Source organism: Penicillium solitum (genome assembly GCF_028829755.1).
Source record: "Penicillium solitum strain IBT 25940 chromosome Unknown utg000005l_segment0_segment0, whole genome shotgun sequence".
In the NCBI taxonomy this organism is placed as follows: Eukaryota; Fungi; Ascomycota; class Eurotiomycetes; order Eurotiales; family Aspergillaceae; genus Penicillium; species Penicillium solitum.
The window spans coordinates 3,985,338-4,002,092 of NW_027072125.1; the positions used below are offsets into that span (position 1 = coordinate 3,985,338).

Here is a 16,755-nt window from a genome sequence, read left to right on the forward strand (position 1 = left end):
ACTCTGCAAATGGAGATTTCTCGGCGTAAGCCTACCTCCAACCATCCTAATTTCCTTCATCATCCTCTTCAATCTTGGCCGGGATTGGCTTGTTCGCCAGAGGAGTTAACCTAAACCCGTGCCTACGATCTCCAATGGGGTAGTCAAGAGTCTGCGAGTGATTGGTGACTCGTTGATCCCATACGAGCACGGTGCCAGCTTCATAGCGGATCCGACAAGAAAAATCCTGTCGTTTGGCGATGTGATCGAAAAGGAACTTGAGGATGCAGTCCGACTCTTCCTGGTCGAAGCCGACGATCTTCTTCGTGTAAACTGGGTTTACATCTAGAAACCATGATGTTAAAAAACGGATACGAATACGTAGGCATGTCCGAGATAAACTTACAAAGAGCCTTCTGCTTTGTAACAGGGTGAACAAGTACAACGGGGTGTTCAGCCTGAAGCACTCCGCGCCGCATAACGGCTTGTTGGCCGTGTTTGAGCTCTTGGCTGACGCCGTCATTGTTCGTGTGAATAGCTGTCAACCCTTCAAGGCGCTTTCGAAAGCGAGGCGACAGACTGCTGTATGCCCTTACGCTGGAACTCACAAGAGTGTCTCCCCCAGCGGTAGTTGGGGACTCAAGCATAGCAATAAAGGTCGTTCCAGGGGGCTGTTGCTCGGGACTCTGATCTGTGTGCCATTGGACTGGGCTACGGCCGGCCCAAGATTGGCGCACTCGGAGATCACTAGGAAAGGTGTCAGTGATGTTGGACGATGGTGTCCGGTAGATTGCTATGCCTACTCTTTATGGTCGTAGATAATCATGTGCTCTTCAGATCCCGCAGCAGGATGAGGGGCCCAGCCATGAATATGCAGAGGACCAAAATGGCTGACAAGTTTCTTTTGTGCCTCGAAGCCAATATTCACAAAGTCTTGATCGCGGAATACCAAAGCACCTCTCTGCGCAGCAAGAAGAGCGAGTTCATCCAAACCAGCGCTGTCGAGTTGAGAGAGCTGAACTCCGTGGATCTCAGTTCCCACATGAGGAGATAATTCCCAGACTTTGGTCGTATTTTTCAGAAGATTGGGCAACTTGGGATCAGCGCGGTGACCGGGATCGAAATGCTCGAAAGCACCGATATCCTTTACCTTCTCAAGAGGGTCATAGAATGCTGTTGGACTACAGTTTAGTTTTCACTCCGAAATTAAATCAGAACTTGGTTTATTATCTTCAGACTTACGCATGTAATCGGGATATAGAGGGTCGCCATTTTCGTTCTTCTCTCGTGTGATTGTACCGGGCGTAATGACTGTAGTGCTCGACATTTTGTTGCTGACTCGAATAACATATTTCGACGGTCCAATGTGCAAGGCCTATATAACATCTTGGAAGAATATTGGAAAGCAAAGATTCAAATGCCGTTATTTCGCATTCTACGGGGTATCACGATAGAGTTGGCCGCTCGGCAAGCTCGAGGCTCCGATAAACCCCAGGCTGTTCTTATCAGCCCAATCCTTTCAGCGCGGCCAACCTTCCAAGGTTAAAGGCAATCGAGACCAATAGTATCACAATTAGATAGGATTATTCTTGTTTGGTATGGCTGCATTGAGGCTTGATGGTGTATGTTAGATAGGACAACCCCCGAATCCTTGTGTACAGTATCAAATCCAACCATTCACTTTCTCCCTAGGAGATATCAAGTTCAAGATCTCTTTAAGTTCCATCTCCCTCGCAATAGATAATGTCAGAGTCGAGGTAAAAACTAGTTCCTGATATATTTCACTATGGAATCGACTGATTCTTCGCCGCCATCGTCCATGACTGACACGGAGAAGAAAGGCGATGTAGTCACTACTGTGACCGATGCAGGCTCGGCAACGGAGTATGGGCGCTTTCTTCGCCTGGAAAATGTGTTCAGCGGAGCTTCAAGGAAGAAGCTTATCCGAAAATGTATGATTAATGCAACGATCAAATTTCCGTTTCCTAACTTTCAACTCAGTGGACCTACGCCTGCTGCCAACCCTGAGTTTTCTATACTTGATGTGCTCGCTGGATAAATCTAACGCAGGAAATGCCAAGGTAAGCAAGCATATATATCCTTTAGATCTCATTCAAAAAAGTCTAAATATTTCGATGTATAGTTATTCGGCCTCCTTGAGGACCTCGGGATGAGTGGTACCCAGTATAATCTGGCTCTGATGTACTTTTTCTTCACCTACGGGCTCGCTGAGCCAGTATCGAACATCATGCTTCGAAGACTCGGTCCTAAAATATGGTTTCCATTCATCGTGTGTGCATGGGGACTCATCACAACTCTCACCTCACAAGCGAGCTCTTACGCTGGATTTGTCGTTATCCGTCTGATGCTAGGAATAGCTGAGGCTGGACTTTACCCAGGTGCTTACTTCATTCTCTCCATGTGGTATACACCGAAAGAGATCGGCACGCGAATGGCTATTTTCTACGGTGCCAACACAACGGCAGGTGCCTTTGGTGGAGTCATTGCCTACGGAGTCGGATCACTTGATGGGAACCTTGGCTGGAGAGCCTGGAGGTGGCTCTTCCTTATTGAAGGATGCATCACCATATTTGCCGGGCTTTCTTGCCTGTTCTGTTTGCCGTGGGATCCCCCAAAACTCGTTCCTTTCGTCGGAAAATAGACTAATTGGTCGGTGACAGAGCGTTTCCTCATCAATATCAGGCTGGCAAAGGTACCAATTGGCTTACTGCTGAGGAACTTGAATATGCTTCTCTTCGTGTCAAATACGCCAATGGCCCTGTATCCTCCACTTATACCTTCCGCTGGAGTGATGTTATTGCAGCTGCAAAGGATCGAAAAACATATTTCATGTACGTCCATTTCGAGTCTTCCTGACCGCTCATAACTGATTTGCCTTCAGGATGATGCTGTTCTGGTGGGGTGGTTCCGTACCTACATACTCCCTGTCTTACACTCTGCCCACAATGGTTGCAAACTTGGGATACACTGCGGTGAAAGCGCAAGTCATGACCACGCCCCCTTACATCTTTGCCACGTGCGTTTGTGTTGCCGTTGGTTATATCAGTGATCAAACACAGCGACGGTATTTCTGCATTATGGGTGCGTATACCCTGGGTCTGATGTAAGTTGCTCTCTACCAAAATGAATGCCCGCACTGACTGAAACAATTTAGTGGTATCATTATTTTGTGGATAACAGTTCACCACCCTTCTATCCCCGGCGTGAGCTACTTTGCTATCTTCTTAGCTGCAGCTGGATACTCGGCGCAAGCTCCTATTGTACGCTCTATCTGTGAAACTCAACTTTAGAACCTTGACTGACCATTCAATTCAGGTCGGCGCTTGGACAGCTTCTAACATTACGAACTCATCCAAACGAGCTGCTGCTATTGGTCTTCTGATGCTTCTCGGTAGCGTTGGCGGTGGTAGTATTGGGTCTAATATCTATATTTCTAGCGAGGTCAGTTGGTCTAGAAACTCGGGAATCAAGAAATTGCCTAACATATCCTAGGCACCTACTTATACCCTTGGATTTGGCTTCTCAGTCGGCGCAACTGTGCTGGGAGCTATGATCCCTGCTACTGTACATTGGTATTTAATGCGCAAGGAAAACAAGCGACGGGGTGGATTGGACGTTGCCGAGATTGAGAGAACGTACACTACCGAGGAGCTCGGAGAGATGGGTGAGGACAGCCCGTTGTTCCAATTTGTGCTATAATATTTCCCAGATTTTGACCATAAATTCTTGGATCTCTGGGGCCTTTTTCTAGGAAATTCCTAAAGCCGATGTGCACTAAGCTAGTACATATACATCCATGGATATTTGCCCATGAAGTGCTATTTTTTATCCTAATAGCCCAGAAGTAAATATACCTTCAACCCTGACCATTTCCTGTCTACTGAATACCTCCGTCGATACCACCCTCAAATCCCAATCTCTAACCATAGAACCGTAATAAAAGAGCTTTTAGGTAATATCATGCGGCATCATAAGCGAGACATCAGATATCACAATAGCAAAAGGGCCGGAACGAGGAGGCACGGCGAGGGCAGTCGTTACATTCAGCACATTCTTCGCGCTTATCCCACCAAGTTCCCTAGTAGCTCGCGTTTTAGATCATTGGGATTCCCTTTGTAAATCAACGCCAAAGGACACCAGGTACTCACATAGATAACGGTGTTCTGGGCAATGATCCTCGGAATGTCCCGAGCCCCAAGGTCACCTATCGATTCGATAAGCTGCGCGGGGAGATGAGGTCAGACCCGCCGCGCCCAGGATCTCCTATCTTTGCCGCACCTTTATCGGCTTTATTCGGATATAATGATTAGATATGATATTAATTTCGATGTCAAAAAGGATTTGAAGAGAAAAGGAACAGAATCAATATTCTGCTTGGTCGAAGATTTCCCAATACTTTGTCACCTTTGAGTATCAGAACATCAGCCACCAAACATGCGGCCACTGCCTACCGGAATTTATACGCCTTCGCCGTGTTTCTTCCGCGAGAATGAGGATATAGGTAAGACTGATATGCTTTGGTGGAATTACAGTGAAGCTAATGCGACATAAAGATATTGAGGCTTTCCAGAGCCATGTGAAATGTAGGAATATGGAAACCCATAGAGCTGTACCAAATATTAACGAGGTTGAAAAGTCATTGCGAGTGCGGGAACCATTCCTGTAGTTTCTGGGTCTATGGGCGAGGCTATACATCTGGTAAGAACACTTTTATTCCAAAAGTCTCCAAAGCTAACGGATTATATCCTTGCAGAACCGAGAAGAGAAGAAGACCATTATTCGGTCTGCTCGTGTCGCTCTCGATGAGGTCAATCTGCAGGATGTTCCAATCATCGCAGGGGCGGGAGGGGCTAGTACTCGCGAGTCGATTCAACTTTGCAAAGATGCTGCAGAAGCCGGCGCAGATTATGTGATGATTATCCCACCAGGGTACTATGCCGGAGCCCTCTTGGCAGATACCTCATCGATCAAGAAGTTTTTCGTGGATATCGCAGAAGCCTCGCCGTTGCCAGTGTATGTATCACCCCAGCCCTTAGAATGGCAGGTCCCTAACATCTTGCAGCATCATATACAATTTCCCCGCCGTATCAGGAGGAGTTGACATGGATAGCGATTTGATTGTCCAGATAATCCAGTCCTCTGCTAACATTTGTGGCGTGAAACTGACGTTCGTTTCTATATTCTTCAACTCGCAATCAAATTGGCTAACGTAGCCCTGCAGATGCGCCAATGTCGGCAAATTGACTCGAATCATGGCTCAAGTTTCGACACCAGAATTCCAGAGCGCTTTCCCTCGATCGTCAGCGACCCCCTTTCGGGCCATCGACGGATTTATTGACTTTTTGCTGCCATCCATTTCTGTTGGATCCGCGGGTGCCATCAGTGGTCTGCCAAACATAGCACCGGTATGAGCTTGCAATTGACTGGAAAATAAAATGGGGAACTGGCTGACAAGCGATTAGAAATCATGCGTGAAACTGTGGAATCTGTGCCAAGACAGCGGGTCTAGCAAACAAGCGACTGAGCTACAAAACTTGATTGCTCTTGCCGATGGTGTGGCGCTGAAGATTGGGGTAAGTGGATTCCGGTGAAAAAAATGATACTTTCGCATGCAAATACTGAGATAACTGCAGATTGCGGGGATGAAGAAGCTGTTGCATCGACACTTTGGGTACGGCGATAGACCCCGGTTGCCACTGTTGCCGATGGATGACCAAGTGGCGGACGCGACTCTATCGAGTCTGCATCTGAAAGCATTGTTGGACCTGGAAGCAACATTGTGAAAGGAGTAAGCAGTAACAAAGTCAAGGATGAAAGGATGAAAGGATGAGAAGGGTAAAAGTGGACATTCGCCCCGGGGGGCCCCGCTTGATAAGCCGATGACTGTGCGGGAGATAAGACCCCCATTTTACTACTTCGTTTCTTTCTCTTCTTTATTTTTCCTATAGCTTCATCTGATAATGGACTTTTCTACTTCTGCTTCTGCTCCGATTCTGAATGGTCGTTTGTACAAGTCTAGAAAATGTCGGCCTTGCGACGCTTGTCGCCGGCGTAAAGTCGCTTGTGATATGCCCAATGGACCGCCATGCCTTCGATGCACCAACAAAGATCAACAATGCACGTTTGAAGAGGGCCCAGGACCGCGAAAGAGGGCTAGATTATGCGAACAAACCGAACCTTTTGAAACTTGTGAGCAGTCTGGCGGGTGGTTGGATCTTTTAACCGAGACCCGACCAAATGTTGGGCAAAGTGATGAAGCATTATCACCAAAGGGGAGCCTTCTGGATCCTATTCAAGAGTTCGAGCCAACAAGCCCCAGAACAAGCCACTCGTCTCTCAGCCAAGATGGTACAGCGAGGCTTGACTCGCGAAGCAGCCTCTCATCCAGTCCGGGAAGATCTCCACCAGGTCAAAAACGACCAGCACCCAGAGACTCGCCTTCTCAAGTTGATTCACTTGAATTTATTCCAGAGGCATTTAGCTTCTATATTGGCCCCACAGGAGTGTCAGATATCCATATCTTGAGCCACCAGCAATACAATGACCAGAATCTCTCATTGCCAAAGGTGAATGGCTTGAAATATCGAATCATGCACAACCCAGGTCAGAAAGAGAGGGCAACTGTTGACTTCTCTCCACCTACCGTTTTTGGTATTACCGACCACTCCCTTCTGGAAAAGGCAGAGCCAAAACTCGATCCACAACTTACGGAAAATGGGTGGCCTCGTCTATGGGCTATGATGGATTCCACTGCGGCGTGGCATCTCATCAAATTATATTCGCGCTACGTCGACCCTTACTTTCCCATTCTATCCAGTCATCAAATTCCATCATCACCAAACGAGTTGAACAAAATGCCCCTGGCATTATTGACAGCAATCTGCGCAACCGCACTTCCATTCGTCATGTATGACGATAGCCTCTACACATTGCTTTTAAACCCGCCTTCTAGCGAGAAATTATACCGGCTTTGCTGGCTTTGTATATCGCAGGAGCTTCACGCACCTTCTCTCGCCACACTTCAAGCCTGTCTCCTTCTTCAACAGCGACTTCCTACGAATATGTATCTCTCCGATACCGCTTTTGCGTGGACACTCATGTCCACCTCTCTGGCCGTTGCACAGACTATCGGTCTTCATCGCGATGCAGAATCATGGACCTCTATTCCAGCATGGGAGAAGAGGCTTCGGCGTCGACTCTGGTGGGGTCTCTATGCCATGGAGAAGTGGGTCGCCCTCGCACGAGGAATGCCTAGCCACTTAGGTGATGACGATTACGACGTTTCCATGCTCATGCAAGAAGATATACAAGATGCCCTGTCTGACTCTCCGGATACGCAGAGTCACATTTATCATTTGTCGAATTTGTCGACGATACTTTCGGACATTCAAAGGTCCTTCTATTCGGTGAAGGCTATCGGGAAGACATCCAATGACCTCCAATACTCCTTGGACCTGGCACGCCCCATGCGCGTGAGGCTTAAAGACTGGCGCGACAATTTGCCGAGCAATCTGAAACCGGTCTCTAATGCAGTCGTTTCTGGCGAAGACCTCGATGGGAATGGATCACTTTATCTTTCATACATCGTCACGCATGTGGCTCTTCTCCGCGCTTTGTTACGACCATTAGATCGATGGCCGACAATCATCAAGGTCAACAAAGAAGAGCCAGATGCGACCTACGAGGGCGCCAAAGCAGTTGTCACAGGGGCGTTGCTATGTGTAAAGGAATTTGTTGAGTTCGTCGAAAGGCTCACTGGAGCTCAGTGGAATGCATTTTGGCATAGTTGTGAGTATATTTGACTTTTACAGCGAAGAACTCCAAATCTAACGAATCTACCAGGGAGTCGACCTAATTTTGCAATCGCTGGTTCCTTCATGGTGCATCTTCTACAAGTCGTCACACCACCCAATCAGGCTGAAAGTCAATCAATGGCGGAATTTTCGAAATACACATTTGAGAAAGAACATACTGAACTTCAAGACTGGATTCGGAGATGGCGCTGGGCAACGCGCATCTCAGCAAATGGAGCCGCCGGGGTCAAAGGCTTAACAAACCTCGGATTTATCAAAGTAGAGACTCTAATGGGAAACGGGACATAGAAACTGTGGATTATAATATAATAAATAATAATTCCAAATATTCAAACAGAACTAGCACAGGTTAAGCATCATCCTCCCTTCATCTTTGGCACACTCTCCATCATCCCCCTCAAACAAACTCGGAATCGGCACATTAGCCAGCGGGGTCAACCGGAAAGCATGTCGTCGAGAACCAGCGGAATAATCCAAGGTTTGCGAATGCTGCGTCACCCTCTGATCCCAGATAACCACTGTACCGGGCTCATATCGCACGCGACAGCAGAAATCATGGCCGCGATTGATATGGTCGAACAGAAACTTCAGCATGTAGTCTGATTCTTCCTCATCCCAACCAACGATACTTTGGGTGTAAGAGGAGTTTACAAATAGAGCTTTCTTTTTGGTGACGGGGTGAACGACGACAACTGGGTGGATGGTTCGAGTTATCGGGCGACGCAAGACTGACTCCGCGCCGTTGTCGCGGATCTCACGCATGATTGGGTTTGCTGTGGTGTGAACGGCTTTGAGGCCTTCAAGTCGCTTGCGGAATGAAGGGGAAAGGCGGTCAAATGCGCGGGTCATCTTCAGGGAATTTGTTAGCTGAAGCTTGCTTGCCTTCTGAATCGAGACTTACGTTTGAAATGATCGTATCTCCTCCCGCTCCTGGGGGGGACTCGAGCATGCAAAAGAATGTCGCACCAGGAGGCTGAGACTCAGGAGACTATTGAAGGGAAATGTGAGTTCTCGTTCGTTATGAGTGTTAGGCAGTAGATATTACCTGATCGACGTGAAATTGAATTGGGCTTTTTCTTGCCCAAGATTTGCGAATACGCAAGTCACTATTTGGTGGAAATGGTGTGTTAGGTACGGAGCAGAAAGATAGTTTGTACATATAGCCCTGGAGGACTTACTCCTTAGAGTCATATACGATGACAAACTCCTCGGGGCCATTTTTAGGATGAGGCATCCAACCGTGTTTGTGAAGGGGGCCAAAATGACTATAAATATGTTAGAATTTGAAGGGTTCATTGACCAACTCAACTCACGAGGCGATCTTCTTTTGCTTTTCAAACCCCAGATTTGTGAAATCTTGGTCCCTGAATACTAAACATCCGCGTTCTGCGACCATGAGGGCCAATTCATCTAAGCCCTGTTTTGAAAGCTCCGACTAGATTTGTATACATTAGACGTTTCTGTTTCTTTTTTGTAGGGGCAGAAGATCTCACAATCTGAACTCCCTGCAGCTCTGTTCCACAATGAGGGCTCAATTCCAGGACATTAGTCGCTTTCTCCAGAAGATTTGGGAATGATGGATCAGCTCGGTGGCCTGGGTCATCGTGCTCGAACGAGCCCACCATCTCGACCTTTTCGAGGGGGTCATAGAAGGCTATGATTCTTGTGAGTTCATAAAACTTTGATTATATTCGGACACGAGACTTACGCAGGTAATCTGGGTAGAGTGGCCCCTTGGCTTCAACTGTCTCTGATACCATTTTGACGGAACGATGCAATAGACAGGAGAAATTTGAATTTGATGGCTTTAATTTTGAGAGATGCGTTCAACGCGATGATTATAAAACAGCTAAAATAACTACCGTGGCTCCAAACTCAGGTCATTCCGAGCCTTCTGATGGATGGTCTCATACATTATCGTGTGATAGAATAGTTGCCCGCGCGGCCAACTCAAAATCAGCCCCACGTGGGCCCCCACCTTCTTATCTGTGGATCGATAGCGGTTGATAAGGGGGGTCCACAGGCAATCAGCCCCAGGCATTCCAAGGTTAGCCGAGATAGTGACCTTAATCTTATATCGAAAGAAGCTACCGATAACCAATACTTAAAACGTAAGATGAATATTGCATATATTGCATATATTACCAGGCCATGGGTAACTCCAGGATCTTCACTGGATAATACTACAGCCATTTGAGTGAAACATTGCGGATTTTGAAGATGGCTGCTGATCAAGTCACCATCAGTGATGAGGCTAAGGGCGGTGTTACAGCCGACGCGGCTGTCAAAGCCATTAAGGCTGGACGAAACAAAGATGTTGATATTGCCGCACAGATCGTCAGCGACTATGCAGATCAAATGGATGGTGAAAGCTGGTCTGCCGAGGAAGAACGAAAGTTGATCCGCAGAATTGATTGGAGACTTATCCCCACGGTACGAAGCTCTTTACTATTTCCCAATATCTTTCAATACTAATATGGAATAGCTATTCATTTGTGCCACTCTATCAGGTCTTGATAAAACTGCCATATCGGCAGCTGCAGTTTACAACATCAAAACGGATCTGAATCTTACTGGAGATCAGTATTCATGGGTTGGATCAGCACCATTCTTCGGCGGACTGGTATTCATGGGCCCTTTGGCCTACTGTTTGCAAAGGTAAGACACCCTGCGGTGTTTTTATTCCAAAACTCAGGGCCAGCTTGTGTCTAACTCACTTAGGGTTCCTGCCGTGCCATTCTTCGCTTTCAATGTTCTCTGCTGGGGTATTCTAGAGATGTGCATGGCGGCATGCACCAGCTTCGGTGGCCTTTTTGCGTGCAGGTTTCTTTTGGGTGGTTGTGAATCTCTGTTGATCCCAGCTGTCACATTGGTTGTCTCAATGTGGTATCGACCCGAGGAACAACCAAAGAGAAACAGGTAATGGATGACCCATTCCTGACCAATAACAGTAACATGATATCCTGACGTGATAATACAGCATTATCCTGAACGTGGTTGCGCCCATTATTAATGGCTTCGTCGCTTGGGTCGTCGGGTATTACAAAGGCCCATACGAAAGATGGAAGATTATCTTCCTTCTAGTGGGAGGTCTAACCATCGTCACATCTGTCGTGGTGTATTTCGTACTGTACGATGCCAATTTCATCGAAGAATAGAAAAAGAAATGACTGACAAGTTCGATAGGCCAAACAACCCCCTAGAAGCCAAATTCCTTACCCCCCGGGAAAAGTACATCGTCATCCAACGCAAAGCGGCCGATAACACCGGTATCGAGTCTAAGACTTTCAAGATGGACCAAGTCTGGGAGGCTATCTTCGATGTCAAGACATGGTTGATTTGGATTGCTATTGCTGCTTTGCAGGTGCCAAATGGCGGGTTGACAACCTTCAACACGCTCATCATTTCCGGGCTTGGCTTCGACTCCCTTCAGACATCGTTGCTCGCTATGCCTCCTGGTGCTATGAGTACTTTGTCTGGAATCGGTCTCTCTTATCTGGCTGCTACTACAAGACGATATCGTACGGCAATCGTGACCGTCTCTATTCTTCTGCCACTTTTTGGTGCTGTGCTTTGTTATGCACTACCGCGAACGAATCTTGCCGGTCAGCTCGTTGGGCTATAGTAAGTTTTCCTAGTCCCTTGAATCGCCTACTCATACTAACATCAACCCTTTACAGCATCTTGTAGTAAGTCAACATAATTTCCAGAGTGCGTCGCTTTTGCTAACTTCTTCAAGCACGTACTGGGCCCCTTATGTCACCTTGGTTTCGGTATACCAGGCTAATGTTGCAGGTCACACAAAAAAGTAGGATGCCCCCTAACACACATAAGTCCCCGTCTGACAATATTTTAGAATCACACTCTACGCCTGGTTTTACATTGCCTGGGCCACCGGAAACATCATCGGACCTCAAACATTCCGGGCAGATCAAGCTCCCGAATATACTGGTGGAACTGTGGCAATGATTATATGCTATATCGTTGCGATGTTTGCTATCACAGCATATGGTGTAGTCTGCCACATGAGCAATAAGAAGCGCGCAGAGGCTATCGAAGCTCGCATGGCTGCTGACCATGACTGGTTGGATATGACGGACAAGGAGAATGTGGGATTCAAGTACACTACCTGATGATTTTGATTAGTTGCAATGAATACTGACTTTAATATTACAATTTAAATTACTGATGTATGTATAGGAAGCATGACTCTGCTAAGTGGAAATAGGTGATGCTTAGTGAGCACCTGGCACCCCCAGGGCTGGGCACCTGAGATCACGTTATTATATAATGGTCCGTGATTAAGGGTACTCAAGGACGTGCTCAGCTTTACTCCGTGATCAAAAAGCGGCAAGAGATGAGCACTTAAACGGAAAGGGAAAGACATGTACACAGCCTCCTATAACTAACTACACCCTCCTATAGTTACAGAGACAGCCCTGCGAAAGCTGGCTATGTGTGGATTTTTGTCCTTTTTCTTTTACTTTTGTTGGAATTTCCAGTCATTCATCCCATCTGTTTTGTTTATGTGGCGCTATTGCCTTCATCCTACCTCATCACCCTTGTGTCTTTACGAGACTGATTGGTGTTTCCACCCTTTGGGCGTGTGCAAGCATTAATAACTGCTCAGATGCACTCAAGAAATCTGCCGTGACAGACTCTAAACAAATCAGATTCCGCCAAAGCACCATTATATAAGCGCCTGCATAAGTGGACGACACATCGATGGCGCTAGTAAATTCATCCTCAACGCGTCCTCGGGCACCCGGGTGAGAAAGTCCAAGGTCCTAGTCCTAAAAGGAACACAACCCTCCCGGTTTGGCATATTGCCTTCCAACAAATATTTTCAAGTCTTTGACTAAAGCAGTCATTTCCATTATGGCTCTCGCACTCGCATCCGCTGCCCAGCTGAAGCCTGACATTCGATTAGCCCACGCCGGTTCGGATTTTGAAGCGGACCTTTCGACCGAGCAGAAAGCTGTTTTTCGGGAAGATAAATCGAGTGTCCTCACATCACTTCCAAAGAGGCAAGATGCCATGCGTCTCACCGCCGAGTTTGATAGATCTTGCGCCAAGTGGGGCGCTGCTTTGGGCCGAGACTAGTAAACATGGCACAAGCTGTTCAACAATTCACTGCCCTAGGTGATATAATCGTTGGAGGCTCACAAAACCTTGTCGCTTGTGGCATTTGGACGGTATTCCGTACGTCTTTGCTAGTAAGTATCGGAATTCGCGTCATGGAGACACCTTTGCCTAAGATATGATTCTAAAGTGACATGGGTATATTGACAGCTGCTGACCACAAAATCCTCCTATTTAAAGAGTATGTCAACCCTCATTATGAATATCGGTCGATCTGCTCCGCGCTTTGAAAACTTAGCCCTGTTATATCCCCGTTCTCGCGATTTACGAATATCACTTGACGAGTACTTTATTGTGGCAGTTCACCTCTGCCATGATATTCTGAAATTTACAAGAAAAACAACTTTAGGGAAGGTTGGCTCATCCCTGTCCGACTCTAATCTCAAAACAAAAAGTACCGCGCAGACCTTGACTCTTGGGGGAATGCAATCAAGGACGAAGTGAGGGTTTTGTTAGCGACTCAGGTTGGAGACAAAGCTAGGATGAACCATCAGTTCAGAGAAATCTCTACCAAGTTCTTTAAAGCTACGTCAAAGCAACACAGCAATGATGCTCAATGGCGAATCCTAGATTTCTGCTCCGAATTTGATCATCTGACAACGTGGAAACAGATCCGAAAGGCAGGTAATACAAGTCTCTTTTCTCACTGTCAGGATTCCTTGATGTGGAGGCAGAGGCCAGACTCCAACACGCTCATCTACTCGGGAAAGCTTGGGGCGGGCAAGTCTGTCATGCTTGCTAATATGGTCGATGATTTATGTCTTTGGGCGCGAGATACGGCAGTTGCATTCTTTTTCTCACGTCATGATATTTCTGAAAGCTTGAAAGCCGAGACCATCATTGGCCCCATAGCCCGACAGTTACTTAGCAGGTCTTTTGATTCGACTATGGAACCAGCCATTCTTGAGCAGTGCGAAAGACTTGAAAAAAGCACCCATCTGGACCGATTTACAAAGATTCTTCAGTTACTCAAATTGAGTAATTCCACTGGCGAGCGAGCATTTGTACTTATCGACGGATTTGATGAGCTCGAAGAAACTGAGAGGGATACACTACTTCGGCATCTCTCATGACTACAACAGACACTTACACTATCCATCTGCATCACACTTCGCCATGACCCAAATAGTCCGCTGAAAATCAAACCGAGCATGGGTACTACGATCACCCCCATGCCCGATAATACATGTGAAATCGAAACCTTCGTTGCACAAGAGTTGATGAGATGCGTGGAGTCTAGGAAGCTTGTTGTTCATGATATCACATTGCTTTCTGACATACGACTTGCTCTCCAAACAGACTCGCAAGGGATGTTTCTCTGGGAAGTTCTTCAAATAGAGTCTCTGTGCTCTATGGAAACCGATAACGCAATTCGTTTGGCGCTTGAGAACCTCCCAAAAGGTCTTCCCGAAACATTTGAGCGTATTCTCTAGATGTCAGAGAAGACCGGATCGTCACCTTCTTACCAACGGCCGATATTGGAATTGCTCTCTGTAGCTCAACGTCCACTCACGGTGGACGAACTACGGGAAGCGTTGAGTGTACTTCCCGGTGATACAAACTGGGAACCTTCACGTCTTCTGAACAACATAATGAAGATTTTGGCATGTTGTGGAAGTCTTGTATGCATCGATGAAGAGGAGTTGGCTCTACGCCTTGTACACCATAGTGTGAAGCAATATCTTCTTGGTGGGCTTGTTGAAACCCAAAATGATTGCATATTGAATGGGAATCATTCAATAGCTGAGAAATCCGCTCATGATAGGATGTCCGGTATCATTATCACCTACCTCAATTATTGGGTATTCGATCATCAGCTGGTGCGAGGGGCCATTCCTGATATCAAGGCAGGACAAGTCTTAAACCAAGCTATTCACTTATCGCAGTTCTCGTCAAAAGCCACTAATCTTGCTTTGAAGTTTCTTCGAGATCATGGAACTTCCGATTTTGACATGGCCGGGGTCCTTGCCGAGGCAAATCGACTTCGGTTCAAATCCGAGAACCAATTCAAGTTTCGGGACTATGCAAATGCCCATTGGTCATTTCACGTTGCTCGATCCCTCCCATTTGAAATGTCACTGGATGCTTTGTTTCGAAAACTGTGCAGCCAAGGTAGAGTGTCTCCCATTATAATCGATGAAGATGCGACTTTGCTTATTTTGCGTGCTGTGCAAACCGGTTGCGATGATGCGATTGAACACGTTTTGAGTTCATCCAACGTGCCCGTCAATTCTCCTTTAGACAGGAATGGGCGAATAGCACTATACTTGGCTACGATGGGCTCGTTCAAAGGCTCAGTTCTATGTCTCCTTCAGTCCGATAATATCAATGTGGCGGCTCGAGATGTCGACATGAAAACACCACTAGTTCTTGCATTTGAGAGACGGAATCTTCCTGTGGTGCAAGCCTATTTGGACTTCAAATCAGTCTCTAAAAAAGCCAATCCCTTAATCATTGAGCTTCTACCACAAGCTGTCCAAGTATTGAATGCCCGAGTCTCTCAATTTGCCCTCAAGATCCTACGTTTGGCCGTAATCAATGATAATGAGGCGCTAGTTGGCATTTTTGCATCCAGTCCAGTCAATATCACTTCAAACCCAGAGGTGTGGAGTATCATTCACGCAGCAGCAATCCGCGGGAACAGGGCCATCATCCAACTCATGTTCGATCCTGTCAGAACACCCTACCTCGATGATAACACAACACTCATGTATGATCCGCTCCATTTGGTCGCCGAGGCTGGTGATGGATATCTTACCAAGTTCTTCCTTGACTCTGGAAAGATAAATGCGAAGTCCCGTGACGTACATGGCCAGACACCCCGAGAAGTGAACATATATTTCTCAAGCACTTCCTCCTCCTGGAGGCACCAGAGGCCGCCAACCAGAAGGACCTTCGTGGCCAGACGCCGTTACACATAGCTACTCTGAAGGGTGACCTAGGAACAGTCCGCCTTTTGTTGCATTACGGCGCACAACCTCGATTGGCCGATGATCAAGCATGTATACCCCTGCATTACGCAGTCGAGAACGGCTATCTCGACGTGGTCCGCTCTCTTATCCGCCTTGACGAGATATCTGTGGATAGACGTAACTCACAGCGGAGGACTCCTCTACATATCGCGACTATCAAGGGCTTGGTCGGCATTGTGTCCGAAATTTTGAATGTTCCGAATGTAGAAATCGAAGCCTCGGATTTGGAGCATCGTACTCCTTTATCATATGCAATAGAGCTTCGCCATGCATATATTGCAAAGTTGCTGTATGATTGCGGGGTAAAGAGGCCTAGAGTGCCCGATATTCGGATATTTGAATGTTCTTGAATTAACTTGGCATAGATTAAGCACTCTCTTGATTTTAGACAACTTGCTAAACGACCACCTATATTCTAGCTAAAACTCCAACAAGGGGAAATATACTCAGATTGGCTTGTGTATTGGATTTTTATTGAGCTAAGGCCACTATATATGTAAGTTCTAATCGGTTTAAATATGTTTTGAGAATATTTTCATTGACAAATGCTGAATTTTATGCCCATGCACTCAGTATATATTTCCAGCAGAAGGTCAAGAATATGCCCTAATACCAACCACCAGGTACAACTTAGCCATTTAGTTAAATAACCTTCCTATTTGACATGTATTAAATCTGAATATCTCAAATATTGCATTTATAAAATATACCTAGGTATACAAAGTAGACCACAACCGACCCCGATTGGGGTTGTCCCCGCTTATCGACGCGGAATCAACAACCTCCTTCTCCAATCCCCGCGAACTCCATGTCAACACCTACTTTTA

The 16,755-nt window shown here is 46.6% G+C and overlaps 8 protein-coding genes across 8 annotated transcripts; 6 read left to right on the plus strand and 2 right to left on the minus strand.

Moving 5' to 3' along the window:
* Positions 1–46: 46 nt before the first annotated feature.
* N7455_009106 (TauD/TfdA dioxygenase family protein) lies at positions 47–1,306 on the minus strand (the record flags this gene model as incomplete). Its single annotated transcript, XM_065606081.1, has 4 exons — positions 47–324; positions 386–726; positions 783–1,160; positions 1,218–1,306. 4 exons carry the CDS (start codon positions 1,304–1,306, stop codon positions 47–49), a joined length of 1,086 nt encoding a protein of 361 aa, XP_065461030.1.
* Positions 1,307–1,765: 459 nt separating this feature from the next.
* On the plus strand, positions 1,766–3,699 carry N7455_009107 (uncharacterized protein; the record flags this gene model as incomplete). The annotated part of the gene is made up of 8 exons (XM_040958712.2): positions 1,766–1,931; positions 1,981–2,060; positions 2,123–2,601; positions 2,661–2,831; positions 2,882–3,103; positions 3,155–3,260; positions 3,316–3,441; positions 3,493–3,699. The coding sequence occupies 8 exons, from the start codon at positions 1,766–1,768 to the stop codon at positions 3,697–3,699; spliced, it is 1,557 nt and encodes a 518-aa protein (XP_040810782.2).
* A 735-nt stretch (positions 3,700–4,434) lies between these two features.
* N7455_009108 (dihydrodipicolinate synthase family protein) lies at positions 4,435–5,783 on the plus strand (the record flags this gene model as incomplete). Its single annotated transcript, XM_040958722.2, has 8 exons — positions 4,435–4,501; positions 4,554–4,583; positions 4,637–4,698; positions 4,754–5,013; positions 5,063–5,167; positions 5,222–5,405; positions 5,463–5,573; positions 5,634–5,783. 8 exons carry the CDS (start codon positions 4,435–4,437, stop codon positions 5,781–5,783), a joined length of 969 nt encoding a protein of 322 aa, XP_040810747.2.
* Positions 5,784–5,960: 177 nt separating this feature from the next.
* On the plus strand, positions 5,961–8,102 carry N7455_009109 (Zn(II)2Cys6 transcription factor; the record flags this gene model as incomplete). The annotated part of the gene is made up of 2 exons (XM_040958806.2): positions 5,961–7,788; positions 7,843–8,102. The coding sequence occupies 2 exons, from the start codon at positions 5,961–5,963 to the stop codon at positions 8,100–8,102; spliced, it is 2,088 nt and encodes a 695-aa protein (XP_040810869.2).
* Positions 8,103–8,153: 51 nt separating this feature from the next.
* N7455_009110 (TauD/TfdA dioxygenase family protein) lies at positions 8,154–9,574 on the minus strand (the record flags this gene model as incomplete). Its single annotated transcript, XM_040958748.2, has 7 exons — positions 8,154–8,663; positions 8,716–8,802; positions 8,860–8,920; positions 8,993–9,079; positions 9,128–9,249; positions 9,308–9,468; positions 9,523–9,574. The coding sequence occupies 7 exons, from the start codon at positions 9,572–9,574 to the stop codon at positions 8,154–8,156; spliced, it is 1,080 nt and encodes a 359-aa protein (XP_040810829.1).
* A 460-nt stretch (positions 9,575–10,034) lies between these two features.
* Positions 10,035–11,947, plus strand: N7455_009111 (uncharacterized protein; the record flags this gene model as incomplete). The annotated part of the gene is made up of 8 exons (XM_040958815.2): positions 10,035–10,247; positions 10,300–10,472; positions 10,536–10,733; positions 10,795–10,944; positions 11,001–11,438; positions 11,495–11,503; positions 11,554–11,622; positions 11,671–11,947. The coding sequence occupies 8 exons, from the start codon at positions 10,035–10,037 to the stop codon at positions 11,945–11,947; spliced, it is 1,527 nt and encodes a 508-aa protein (XP_040810834.2).
* A 745-nt stretch (positions 11,948–12,692) lies between these two features.
* N7455_009112 (uncharacterized protein) lies at positions 12,693–12,917 on the plus strand (the record flags this gene model as incomplete). The annotated part of the gene is made up of 1 exon (XM_065606082.1): positions 12,693–12,917. The coding sequence occupies one exon, from the start codon at positions 12,693–12,695 to the stop codon at positions 12,915–12,917; it is 225 nt and encodes a 74-aa protein (XP_065461031.1).
* A 1,805-nt stretch (positions 12,918–14,722) lies between these two features.
* N7455_009113 (ankyrin repeat domain-containing protein) lies at positions 14,723–16,278 on the plus strand (the record flags this gene model as incomplete). The annotated part of the gene is made up of 2 exons (XM_065606083.1): positions 14,723–15,760; positions 15,805–16,278. The coding sequence occupies 2 exons, from the start codon at positions 14,723–14,725 to the stop codon at positions 16,276–16,278; spliced, it is 1,512 nt and encodes a 503-aa protein (XP_065461032.1).
* Between the last annotated feature and the right edge of the window lie 477 nt (positions 16,279–16,755).